This window comes from Gasterosteus aculeatus, chromosome Y, assembly GCF_964276395.1.
Source record: "Gasterosteus aculeatus chromosome Y, fGasAcu3.hap1.1, whole genome shotgun sequence".
Classification (NCBI taxonomy): Eukaryota; Metazoa; Chordata; class Actinopteri; order Perciformes; family Gasterosteidae; genus Gasterosteus; species Gasterosteus aculeatus.
In genome coordinates this window covers 18602356-18615974 of record NC_135709.1, presented here as the reverse complement: position 1 = coordinate 18615974, position 13619 = coordinate 18602356, and the positions used below count along the sequence as shown (strand labels likewise).

The following is a 13619-nucleotide window of genomic DNA, read 5'->3' as shown; positions in this document are numbered from 1 at the left end:
AACACCGTATGCGTCTTTTGTTGCTAAAAGAATTCTTCATTTTATAGATATGGGTATGGGTAATAACAAACTGAAACAATTGAGACATAAATATTAATGTAAAATACTTTGAATGCCATCTTATTTGTTTGTCTGATCACAAATAAGACAAATTAGTGGATGTTGCATAAGGATTTACTTTGCTTTTCAGCACCACGGACAGAGCAACTCGCTGCAGCAAGATGAAAACACATCGCAGTGTGGCATTGGGTTGAATGTGTGTGTCTGCCTGCTTGTGGACATCTTACCTAGCCGGGGGTCATACTGCCTCATCTGAACTTCTTCCACATAGTCTGCTGGAAACCAGCCTGTCCTCCCTTTGACCGTGCCTTCCCAGAAGCCACCTTCCCCTATACTCAGAACTGAAAAGAGAAGACACAGAAGAGTCTGTCAAATATTGTCATTAATCATGTCCAGTTGTTATCATTGTATCATTGTGCAGCCTGTAGAGCCTGATAAAACAAGACATTAAAAAAATACACAAGCCAGAGAAATGTGGAAAGGTATGTGACAACTTTTTTTCTCTTTCATGCCAATAAATTATTTTTAAATTACAAAATAAAGAGGAAAAAAAGGACAAGATGCAGCAAATGAAGCAGTGGCGAGGAAAGACAAAAGTGAGACAAATAAAGAAATAAAATGAGGAACAAGCAATGTTGAAGGAAAGCAAGAAGGCGGGGAAGAAAATGAATGAGATTATTTCCGCTCTGGTAATTAGAGGTGAATATATAGTTGATATTGATCTTCCCTGCAGGATTGAGCCAGGAGGCTCATTTCTACAACACTCATCCATTATCCGAGGAAGCTGACCGACACACACACACACACACACACACACATACTCCTCAGAGATCACTAGCTGGAACTGAAGTTTTTCCTGAGCGTGTCCTTCTCCTAAACTGGTTGCTAGGTTACGGCAGTATGATGCAGCAGACAACCTGCTAAATGATATAGTCTACTTCCTCCAAACAATATATTCTTCTCTGGCATGGCGACATGTCACGGTGATGCAAACTGGGGCACAATGACAAAGAGGAATTGAGGAATTGACGTCACATCTTACGTCCCCATTACAATTCTACATGCAGATCAAAGACACATATTTAGTACCAGGCCAGAAAAGGTGACTATACCTTACGGTGTTAAAATCAATGCATGCTCTCTTCAGATTGTATGTGTGTGCTGGCTCATTGTGTCCTTCATTTTAATTCCGTAATGCAGATGTACACAAAGCTAACCCCTTCATAGCTCGTCTCCGCCTGCCTAAACATCCATTTGCTAAGAGAGAAGTGCAAGAGCAGAAAGAAATAATGTTTGACTTTCTGCTGAAACATGACACTGAGCCCCCAGAGGATACGAGGACTGATCCCCCACTCTGATCACTGCTTAACACAACTTCACCCTGACTGTCTCCAGAGAACAGCCTCCATCTGTCTCTTTAATTCCATGTTCAAACCCTTTACACCCTCTGTCTGGCTCTCTAGTCTATTCCACTTTCTCTGCATCACTGTGCTTCCAGGGGATTTCTCGGAAATAGTCGACCACTGAGTATCTAAAAATGCAACCAGAAGTCACAGATCCAAAACATCCATGTGCAACGTCAAAACCATAGGCTGCTCTTCCACACATTCAGTACATTTTACATTCATATAAAGTACCCTTCAATCACCTTTAAACACATCACCAACACTCTAAATGCAGAAATGAAGCAGATTAACTGATCCTTAGTAAAGAGAGGAACACATGACACACAATATTTAATACAATACACATGATTGATAATGCTCTCAGCATTCAATTGTGCAGAGTCTGCAGTAACACACAGAGAAACAAACACTGTAAACCAAATTTCACTTCAACAGCCAGGATTATATTATTACATTAAAGGGCTGTTAGTGGCTTTGAGGCGAGTCATTCATTTTCTTCGTCATTCTCATCTTTTCTTTGTTTCTCTTTTTCCAAGCAACAAACTCACGGATTTACACATGAATGTACTCATACGCGTGTAATGAACTCATACAAGTGACAGCTGGTAAAGGAAGCAGCAGTCGAAACACAAATTAAATGCATTTCTCACAGGTTACAGTGGATGCATCAAACTCCCGTATTAGCCTGCAGAAACAGACTAAAAAAAGATGCAGCTGTGCTGATAGAGGCTGATGGCTTTCTGCCACTGATGTACTCAAACTGATTCAGACAGGGATGCCACGGAATAATTGCCAAAGCCAAAATACAACTTGATTTCCATAAAATCATACGATGGGCTCTCTGCCCGTTGGACTCGCTATAAGAAACACAGGGAACCTGTGCGTCTTTGACATCATAATTCACATATCAAATAGAAATATTGTGATGTAGCAATATTAAAGGGTGAAAATAAGATGCTGTAGTGATAATTGATCCAATTGTGCTACTGGTTAATTTCTAACTGATGGGTGAAAGTAGATGTGTCACTTAAGGGTACGGTAGTGGAGTGCTGCCTCTTACATCGGTCTCTCTAACTGTTGAATATCATTAGTGTTCCTTTTAACTGCTCTACAAAAAATATAGTGTAATGCAATGATAGGCATTAAGTATTATATTTTCTTTCAAAGAAAGGCTTTTCTGAATAAAAAGTAAGTATCTCAGCGTTCCCTTCTGTGTGTGTGTCTGTGTGCCTGTTTCACATGAAGTGTGTGCAGGTGAGAGTGGAAAACATTCCAATAACCTGAGTGGAGATGTTATTAGATTTGGATCCCTCCACTCTTTATTACACTGCAGTTCAATTCAGTATAATAGGTAAAGGGAGCAGAGATGCATCTGTATGAAACAAGGGGGGCACTACCAGAGACACGCTGGCATGCGCCCGCACACGTACTCTGCAAGGAAGCGAAAGGGGGATGACTGTACAGTAGCGCAAGGGACGGTCACTGTTATCTGTAATATATGAGTGAGAGAATGCACGCTAATGCTCTGGGGGGGGGGAGGAAGGGGGGGGGGAACGGACAACATATGGAATCATAGAGATTTAATTTACATAGTCAACAAGTTATACGATACAAGAAAAGATCTCATTTTCATATCAAAAGGAGGTTGACTTGAAATTTGAGAAGTTGAGTTGGCTAACAATTAAAAGGGTGATGAGTGACGGGGCGAGTAGACCCCCGACCCCAGATTGCTGTGGTTTCCTGCATGTTGATCCTCATTGGATGTATTTTACTTAGAAGAGGGGAAGGAAGTGGACTGGTCTTCGCCTCATCATTATTGAACTGATAGAGAGTCATAGGGGGATGGAGAGAGAGAGAGAGAGAGAGAGAGGACTGAGAATGAAAGAGAGAGAAAGACAGAAGTTGCAAGAGACTGAGAAAAGATAATGGTTTAAATTTTAAGAAAAAAATAACAAAAGAATAGAAACAATGACAATTATTTTTTGTGAATGACAGCAAAGTCAAAGGAAGACGGCTCGAGTCGAAGAAAAAAAAAACGAGGAGGTGGGAGTGTTGTAAATTACAGTGGGAGGAGGAGACGGAAAAGAGGAGGGAGGAAATCTCTAAGGATGACTCAGAGGGATCCCTCCTCTCCTCTCTTCTCTTCCCCTCTCTCCCGCCTCGGCTTGAGGGCGACACAACGCTCCTCTTCTTTCCTTCTCACTTGCTTTTTATTCCATATTTCATTATTTCTCTCCTACTTCATCAACCCTCGAGAGGAAACAAAATAGAACAGAGTTGCTTACGATCATCCCATGTCTTAACTTATTTCACATGTCACTCTGATGTCACAGAAATAGAAACAACCGTGTTGCATGAATCGTATTACCTTGTACACTGACCAGCAAGAACTCATCAGAGTATTTCAGTGATTGATTTGCTGTAGACCCAAAACCTGTTTCAGCACAGCATACAAAATGTATATATTGTGTATGTGCTCACAGACAGAACACGGGCAGAGAAAGACACATTTCTGTGTGTGTGCCTCGGATATTAGGACAGCTGGCTGCTGAATGCTTGAAGGATACTGTGTATTTAACTTCTGGGGGGGCAATTACTTAAACTGTGTGGCACAAACGTAAACACACACAAAGGCAAGCACACAGGCAGACATGCACTAATACATTTACAGACATGAATGCCTCACATACCCACTTTATGATGAAAACATCAATAGAGAGATGCTTATACACAAAAATACCCACACATACAAACACAGTATACCGAGAGGAATTCTAATTACCGGTTATTCAACCAAAGCTCACAGCGGGAAGCTAATATATTTAGTCTAAATACAACAATTGGCACACAGGCTGTTGTCCAATCTAATTTGCAAGTAGCAGATAAAAAGATAACATGGTTTCTTAGAACAACATTTTCTTTAACTCACTGAAAAGACAATTTCATTTCATTATTTTAATTTAAATGTATCTTTATCTTTAAAATTACATGTCAGAGCTGTTATGCACTCAGCACCTGTTGCTTGGTAACAGACAAATGAATATTAATTTTTGTCATAACATTAGCAAGCTTTTGTGGACAAATCAAATATCTGTATTATCGACTGGCTCTGCTCGAAACACACATGCACATCAACGTACATTGATGTGCATTGATGTGCACCTATTGTTGAGTTAATTAAGTACACGTGAAGAACATATCTGCAGACTTTTGTTCCAAATAAAGCTTTGCACTTCTGAGACACATTATCAGCATGCCTGCGTTATAGAACGAGCTAGAAGGTGGCAGAGATCATTAGAGCAGCAGAAACAGCTGATTTTTGAGCCTTTGTGATGCCAGACTTGGAACAATACATGAAAAGCTAGCACATGCGTGTATGTTTGCGTCATACAGCTGGTCCAGTAATCCTCCACTGCTCATAGCGCTGTTAATATTCTGCACACACCAGGTGCAGCTAAACCCCATTAATCATGTTGGTGAATGTCTAATTTCAACGTTACTTGCGCTGGTTTCATTTTCATGGCTGTCCGCAAGATTTATAATGGGGATTGTAGGTGTATGTGGTCGGTGTGTGTGTGTGCGCGTGAGATGTAATACAATACAAAAGCATGCTCTTAAATGTGTCACCTTTTTAAGGAGAAGTACACCCTGAAGTTAATGCCCCCTGTGGGGGAAACAGCATGTTGAGACACACATCTGTTGCTCTGACTATGTATTTGTGTTCCCGTGTGTTATGCTTAAGCGAGTGTTTGTGTGTATATTTTTTACACCATTGCAGAAAGCTTGACTAGTTTACAGTGGCATGGCTCCCTAGTTAGTTACCATGGTGATAGTAAGTGGCCTTTCAGGAGATGTTTGTCTGTGTTATGGGGGGGTTATATGAGGCTAATTATCTAACAGTAACTGAATTATCGACATAATTTAAGGCAGACGCAGAATCTTAGAGTTTTAGGGTAAAAAGAATTACGACGACATTTATTTCAGGTGCTTACGTTTCATACGTTTTTGATTTGCTCGTCACCTAATTCGGGAGGAGGACACAGTGGAAGATAAATAAATGTATTCTTTAATCATCCGCTCGCTCTTTCACTTGCCTTGCCGCCTCTTCCCCATTAGAAATGGGCCCTATTACTGTTAGCAACTCATCTATTTATGAATTCAGATTGGATAAAATGCATTATGTATCAAACCAAGGGTCATCCATCCCCAGAGGAAGTGGCTCGCCTCTCTGTGCAAAAGGAGGACTGTTCGTGCTCGGCTAGAATTACATGCTGTGGACATCATTTGGATACCGTAAAAAAAAAAACTTTACATATGGAGCCCGAACTGTGAAGATGTCCAACAATCGGTTGACATCAGGGAAATATTTCTACACAAGCGAAGTGAATGCAACACAGCGAATGGTCGTGAAGGTGAGCGTTGCGTGTCGCAGCCAGATGGTTTACTTGGCTGGGCCATGCGGCTGGCAGCCATGCGACTGTGAGCTTGTTTCCTGCATGGCCAACATGAAAGAACAGCAAAACACTGTGTCTTCGCATTAGTGACAGCGTTATGGATTCAGCTGCACAGACAGAAAAGACAGTGACAGCAGATCAATTCAGCAGACGGAGGCGTACTAGCTGCTGTTGAGTCATCACATTTCCGATAACATTTGTGTTTCAGACATTGCCGTATCATTTGGCAAAAACATGAGCGGGAATTTCTGAGTCCGAATTGTTCATCACCTGTATTAGTTACTCCTGGGTAAATGGACTTGTTTTTCCCAATACTATAAAGACGGGACGTCAAAGCACACAGGGGCACGGCTATTAGAACACGTCTTCGGGTAAGAGAAGCTGGGAGACTAAACACAGTTGATGCAGGAAGGGCTCGGGATGCTTCAGTACGTGTGCAGGCAGGAGAAGCGCTCCTGTGAGTGGGGAGGGGGGGTTGGGGATACAGTGTGAGAAGAATTTTATGGAGTTTACCTTCTACGTCATTACTGTCATAGTCTTGAGTGAAGCATGGATGGAGAGACAAAAGCGCACACACACAAAAACGTGAAAGCAAAGCCACTGCATCTCTGTGTAAAGCGGAAGAAAGCACATTTACAAATGGATGAAATGACAACTCCCATTTCCAAGCTCACAGCACTGAAATGACTTCCACGCGGAATGATTACGACGCCGCTTTGCAGCCAAAACAACATTGGGAAGAAATGGTGCGGCTCGCATCTCTTCGACGTGAGCGAGCAGAGCAATGTCTCTTTTTATTCTGCAACTAACCCGGCACTGAAAGTCACGGGAGCCAAACGTACCCACGGACTCTACAGGAGACCCTAAAAATAACTAGTGGGAATGAAATACAGAATATCAACAGCTGCGGAGTCCGGAAGTAGAAGTTTCAGCGATTTAAGGTGTTGAACACGGGCAGGACAACCTACCTTTGACCCTCTCGCCGCGGTTCAGTTGGATCTCTCCCTCCCCTTGTGGAGTGTAGGGTTTGACCACAATGAAGGTACGCCCGGGGACGGCGCTGTAGAGTTTCCGTTTGGGCCCGCGGGGGCCCGTCAGCGCCGGAGGCGTGTGGTGAGGGGGGCTCGGGTCTCTCTGCACTGAGCCGGGGCTGAAAACAAACACATACGTTACTCTCGTGATTCCGGGCAGCTGGGAACCGAAGTCCGTGGTCACTGACATGGTGGTCCGTGGGACGGCAACCGGGTGACGACGCCCCCTGGTTGCTATGCTGCCCGGGGGGGGATTCATTGACACGTCCGAGTGCCTCACGGGCAACAGTTAACAATCAGGGTTCGACGGGAAGAGGAGAGTCCACTCCTTCCAAACACAGTGGGTCAGTCAGATCCGTCAGGAAGCCCCGATCAGTCAATCACATCCCGAGTTGGGAGCGAGGGAAGAGAGACTCCCTGTGTGTCCTCTCCCCCCCCTCAACCCCGGGTCCAGCTGCTGCAAGCTGGGTTGCAGGGCCTGCCTTGTCCTTGGGTCCGGGTACTCCTGTGGGGGAGAGAGAGAGAGAGAGAGAGGCAGGGTCTGCTCCCCGACTCCCACTCCTTCTCTTGGGAGTACCGCCGCGTCTGCCTCTCCTCTCCTCTCCTCCCCTCTCCTCCTCCCCCCTCACACGCTCGCTCCCTCACACACACTCGGACAGCGCTGCTGCTGCTCTCCGCGGCTCCTCCACCCTTTGACGGCTGGCTCGCGCACCACCAGCCCTCGATGTGCATCCCAGCCGCGGTGCGCACGGGCACACGCACGGACAGCCCCCTCCACTCCTGCTAACATTGCACCTCCTCTAGGGTGACATACGCCGCAAGCAGCATGATGCTAACACTCTCTCTCACACACTCAAGGACACACTAGTCCCAAAGCACGATTGATCTCCTGCTGCCTGTCTGGCTGCAAGCGTACGTGCGCCATGAGGCAGGCTGGGGGAGCACGTGCGTGTGCGTGTGCGGTGGGTGGGGGGGCAAAAAGCTCCAGCCCAGTTGTTTTACTTGTCGCTCCTCCCCGTTTCCCTTTGCCTGGAAATCCCCGACTAGTTTCTATCAGGCTCTCACTCCAGTATCGCTCCCCCCCTCCTCCTCCTCCACCCTCTCTCCTCATTCTAATAGTCTTTCATTCATCACCTCACGATGTGTGTTGCATTCAGCATCATTCCGCTGCACGTGCTGTCAAGGATTTTGCTGAAGAAAGCAAATTTGAATGTACATTCAAAAACCCTTTTCATACATACTGATCATTCATATTTAATAATGTTGTTAATCTGATACAGCCTTAAGCACTCTTTGACCTTCTTGCCACATTTGTTTATCTTCCGCTTTCGCCATAGCAAGCCTTTTTTTGTTTGTCTCCCTCTTTGCCCAACTGTTTTTTGGCTATTCCTATCTCATGCACACATCTCTATGATCTCATTTTACACATCCCAGTAGTCTGACCAAAAGAAGGATGCACTACAGCTTCTGAATGAGAAAGCTGTAATTCATCTCGTATGTATCAGTGACCTTAATCCATCTATTTTATTCTTCGGGCAAATAAAGGGATATTGAATCAAATAAGTGTTAAAATGCTTTTTCATAACGGAAAGTGCTCATTTATCTGTTTTCGTAAATGTATATAATGCACATCTTGTATATTACATGCCTTTCACCTTTCCAACACCCTTTTTGGGATTTTATCAAATTTGAGATTATTATTATTCTAAATAAGCGCCACAGTGTTCCTTACTAAGCTTTTTCATGTGACCAAACTAAAGTCTCAAGACTTGTCCTCAGCAACAGTCAATTTGAATACACTTTTTTTTACTTAAAAAAGACTTTTCACAAAGTGTGAGGAGGGAATAAGGTGAAATAGGGCCTTTCTCTAAGCCATCCAGCGCTGGAATACAGCTTAAGGAGATTCATACATGTTGGGGGAAAATTGTTGAGCCTGCGTTGGGTGAGGCTCTCAGGAATGTGACCTTTGATGTGAGCCGGTGACTTGAGGCAGTCAAGGATGAGATAAGACACAGATGGAACCGTACGTGCCCTGACTGACCTTTTAGATGTTGTTGTTTGACCGGTGTTAGGGATTTAAGCCAGAAGTGCACCCCTAGTCAGGAAATTATAGTATGTGTAATAATGTTAAGTGTTAGAATTATAGTTTGTGTGATGTTAGATAATAGTTATTACATTAACATATTAGATGAAGTGAATGCAATTTCAATCAAACACAATTCATAGTCATTTAAATCATATAAACACTGTACACATTAACATTCTGTCACAATGTGATGTTAAAACCTGGGGACGGATGCTAATTGCCGTTCTTTATGGATTTCATCCAATTTTATCCCCAAAGAGGGTTTTTGGGAGTTTTTTCTCCTGTCAGGTAGTAAATGAACATCTTAATGTAAGGCAGCCGACTGAGGAAAATGTCTTGAGAATTGGACAACATGAACTGTTTTAGATCTTATGATGAAGTGTGATGAACGGTGATCATTAATGATGTGTTGTAATTAAAGTGTACTAGTTAAAAGATGAAGACAAACTATGTATACTTTGTTATATTCACTCATTGAGGCATAAAGCTAAACATATCTACATTGAATGCATTGGAATGTGAGGGACAGATGGACACAGAGGTTCAGGTTACAGTTGCAGCTTCACACCTCGACGTGAAGGGGACAGTCCTGGAGGTGACACTTTGAAGAAGAAGCCAATGACATTCAAATGCACCAAGGAAGACACACCTCAAGAGTTTTCAAAGGACCAAAGCGGGGAAAAGACTGTTAGAATTTTCCTGCAGCCGCTTTGATAAGTCGCTTTAGACTTGCTCTGAGAATTCTCTATTTTGCGAAATATTTTACTATTCGTTTTGTATTTCACTTTGTAATTGTATTCCTTATAACGTTGTTTAGTTATTAAATACTTTTCAAAATTTCGATTCGGCGTATTTGGTACGTTCTGGTACACACTTTGAGCGTTAGAAAATCCAGTCGGCGAACTGGTCTGATGAGACGTAAAGACCAGCAGGATAAATTTATACAAATAGACCCGTATGGGATTGGCTATGGGGTGCGCATGAGGTGTAATGACACACGCATGTTGTCCTGTAGGCTTCTCACAATAATTACGGGTCTGTACGTGAATTGGACAAGCCTGAGGACCTGCTCCACACGTACATTTCGGTCAAAGAGAAGTCTGAAGTCTAAGAGGCCCGAAGCCTTGGAAAGGAAGCTCAAAGCTTTGGAGGCCTGAAGTCTGGAGGATAAGAAGAGGTTAACGGCCCGCAGTCTTGCCTTGAGTTTATGCCAGTAGTCTTGTTTTGAGGCGAGTAGTCTTATTTCATAAGAGAGGCCAGTAGTCTTGCTTATCCCTCCGTTGTACATATCATGTGTGAGAGGGTGTTTCCGTGACGTGTGACGACACCCGCGTAGCTCCCAGGAAGTGCTTCACAATTAGGTATTGTGGGATTTTAATAGATTGGGGGGGGGGGGGGGGGGGGGCTTGCTCTACAGGATTGGGTTACGGGGAAAATCCAGTGGTGTCTGGATTGGTTTCTGCTTAACATTTTCCACTCTCTAGAAATCCTATTAAATTAGGTAGATAGGATATTTAATAGAGGGTGGGTGGCAGATAAGTGCTTTGGTATAAATGATAGTGTATATATATTTGCATGCTTGTGTGAGTGTTTGAGCAACGTGGTGCATGCGCTTGATTGATGAATAGAGGTTCCGGATTATGAATAGCTGTGTGCATGTGATTGCTTAACATTTTATATGTGTATATATAGAATCCAAACTGGAGACTGATCATCTCCGGCGTCAGGTTATAAAACCGTAGCATATTAAGGTATTGGTAAACAGTCTAACCTAAATCGTATGAGGCTGCATTGCTAGCAGCTAACGGGTGTCTCATTGGTAATTCCACTGGGGAAATAGCGGGGCTTGCGGGGTGCTGATAGCTTGATCACATCGTGGGTTAACAGTTAGCTTGATCCCATTGTTCTCTGCCACGCCCTTTTACGATCCATGTGCTGAGGTGTGAGGTACTTCCTCTTTGGTAGTTCTGTGTTCGATCTTCAGCTATCGGCTGAACAGCGCCTCATGTGGTTGGAGTAAGTGCACATCGTGAGGGGGAAGCCCCTGAGTGTGCCCTCTGGTGGATGTAAAGGGAATTACAAGAGGGGGGAGTTCAATTTCTTCACTTGCCGTGTTCGGATGTTGACATTGATGCACACTTGCCTTTACTTACTAGGATAGTGTAAAGATTGATAAGACAACTTGACTGATATCTGAATTGGTGTTGACGTGTATTTTAAACATTAAAGTGCTGTAGTGTTACGTTGAATTTGGTTTGTACTATAGTTCTGCATTTGATTTTGGATTGGAATTGGAGGTTGACTTAATTTTGATGTGGTGCTTTTGAGAAGCTGTTATGAATTGTTTGATTTCGATCTCCAATGTTTAGCTGAAACCAGGTTGACCGTCATTGCATTGTCTCTGGGTTGGGGGTGGATCATTGTTTATATTGCAGTATAATCTCTGGCGGCATTCATGGGGGAGTGCTTCTGCTCTACTTCCTGATTAATATTGCCGGCAGTTTGACTGTATCATCATAACTTTGATTAATAATTTGGATCGATTAATTTTTTAGCCATCAAGATTAATTTGATTAAAGTTTAATTTTTAGACTTTTGAATTAAGATTGATTTGATTTGAAATACAGTTAATTTTTTCTCTTTTTCCTCTGTTCAATTGTAATTATAGTCTTTGGCATTGATCATTGATTATACTAATTTTTACAGTTCCGTGATTGATTTGATTTTGTGGTTAGAGGTACTGTTAAGTTGATTTAACTTAGTGGTCTAAGATAGTTTTAGTAAATTACACTGTAGTTATTGGACTGATTCGATGCTGTAAATTGCCCTCCTTTCTTTTTAGATTTGGTTGTTTGTTTTACTGGGTCGGTTCCGGTTGACAGTTCGATTTGACATTTCCTCGGACAGCTGTTAGGAATGACTTGGTTTGAGCTTTTTGCAGTTAGTGAGTAACAGCTAGGACAGAAGGGACAGCTTAGCGGTTGTTTAGAGTATTCCAGGTTGCATGATGGCTGCGCTTACGACTCAGGGACTGCTTGGCAGGGCCATAGAGGAGGAAGCAGGTAGCTGTGAACATGGCCGTAAAACACCAGGTGAATACCAGGAGGCCACAGAAGAGCTGTATATTACTTCAGGACTCCTGTCTATCAAAATACACGTGCAGAGAACCCATCCAAACAACGACAAAGATGCTGATGGAGGACGTCATCACAATAGGCATTGTATCCTGGTGAAGAAGGCTCCAAACCACTATGCAGACTATATTCTTCCTATAAGAAATGAGCCACCTGCAGCCTCCCCTGTCCCACAGTGCCCACTACTGAGAAAAGCCAACGGTCAGAGCGAGTTTGTGCCCTGGAGTCATCGGGACATGGAAGCGCTGGAGAAGGGACTGCCGCCATTGGGAGAAGGAGCTAACCCATGGATCCTGCTCTTTGAAAAACACACAACGGCTGATAAATTGGCACTTGGAGATATACAGGCTTTAATAGTCCGTCTAGAGGGAACAGTCAATCTAAGAGCCTTGGGAGTAAGAACAGGAACAAACAACGACGACAATGAGGATCCATTTGACGCCGTTAGAGGAGTCTTCTAGAAAGCAATGCGAAGCGTCTGGCCCACAAAAACAAGCATAACTGTCCTGGCTGCACTAGAGATGAAGCCAGCAGAAGAGATGTTCCAGTACTTGAGGAGAGCAGAGACAGAATGGCATTTGGCCACAGGAGAAAGACACGACAATAACAAATCTACTGCAGTAATCTGGCGACACACTGTGCAGCAAGGCTTGCCCCAGGCTGTTCAAACAGCGTTGGAGGGAGTAGTGGGACTGGACAACATGGATGAAATCACATGGAGAGACCATCTAACCCACTTCTACAAAATACAGAGAGCTGCGGAGTCAAGGAGGCAAGAAGAACTGGGGACGATGACGCATCGACTCCTGAAGATCCAACTGGCAGCGGCTGATGCAGAAGTAAACAAAAAACAGCGAGTCAGGAAACAATTGCAGGTGACAGACGAACAACCCCAATACCCCGTTCCTCCAGAGGCCCAATATCCAGCCCCAGCAGTCAGAGGCCGTTCAATGGTTGACCAGCAACCACCACCTCAGCGCAGAGGCAGAGGACATGGAAATAATAGGGGAAGAGGAGATGAATGCTACTTGTGCAGACAGACGGGTCATTGGTTAAGAATATGTCCAACGAACATGCAGTTCAGTGCAGCTCCTCCACGGTCTTCCCCTCAAATGCAGCCCCGGCAGAACCAGAGGGTCCACCTCACCTCCACCCCCTCATGCAAACCCCAAAGCAGACGAGCCCTAAACAATTAACTGGTGACACACCGACCCCCGCTGATTTCCAACAGCTCAGATAAGCACCCTCAGCCTCCCCAGTTTACGACTCACATTCCAGGTAGAAGAAGGGAGACTAGAGATTATAGACTGTTGAGAGTGTCAGCTGAAACTAGACTTAGAGCGTAGGAAAGATTGATGTAGTAAAAAAAACAGGGAATCAGTCATTGAAAATTAAGACACAAGGTTGTGTAAGATTTAAATGAAGAATGAAAGTAATAAGAAATCTGG

General features: G+C 43.7%; 1 protein-coding gene across 3 annotated transcripts in view; it reads right to left on the bottom strand.

Annotated features, from left to right (window-relative positions):
- The window catches only part of LOC120812444 (SH3 and multiple ankyrin repeat domains protein 3-like), a 105069-nt gene that overhangs the window by 35295 nt on the left and 56155 nt on the right, over window positions 1-13619 (bottom strand). For all 3 annotated transcript variants that reach the window (XM_040168384.2, XM_040168387.2, XM_040168392.2), the window contains 2 exons: window positions 6889-7070; window positions 288-401 (listed from right to left, as the gene is read on the bottom strand). In XM_040168384.2, coding sequence (XP_040024318.2) covers window positions 288-401; window positions 6889-7070 — 296 coding nt within the window. The remainder of the gene's footprint in view (window positions 1-287; window positions 402-6888; window positions 7071-13619) is intronic.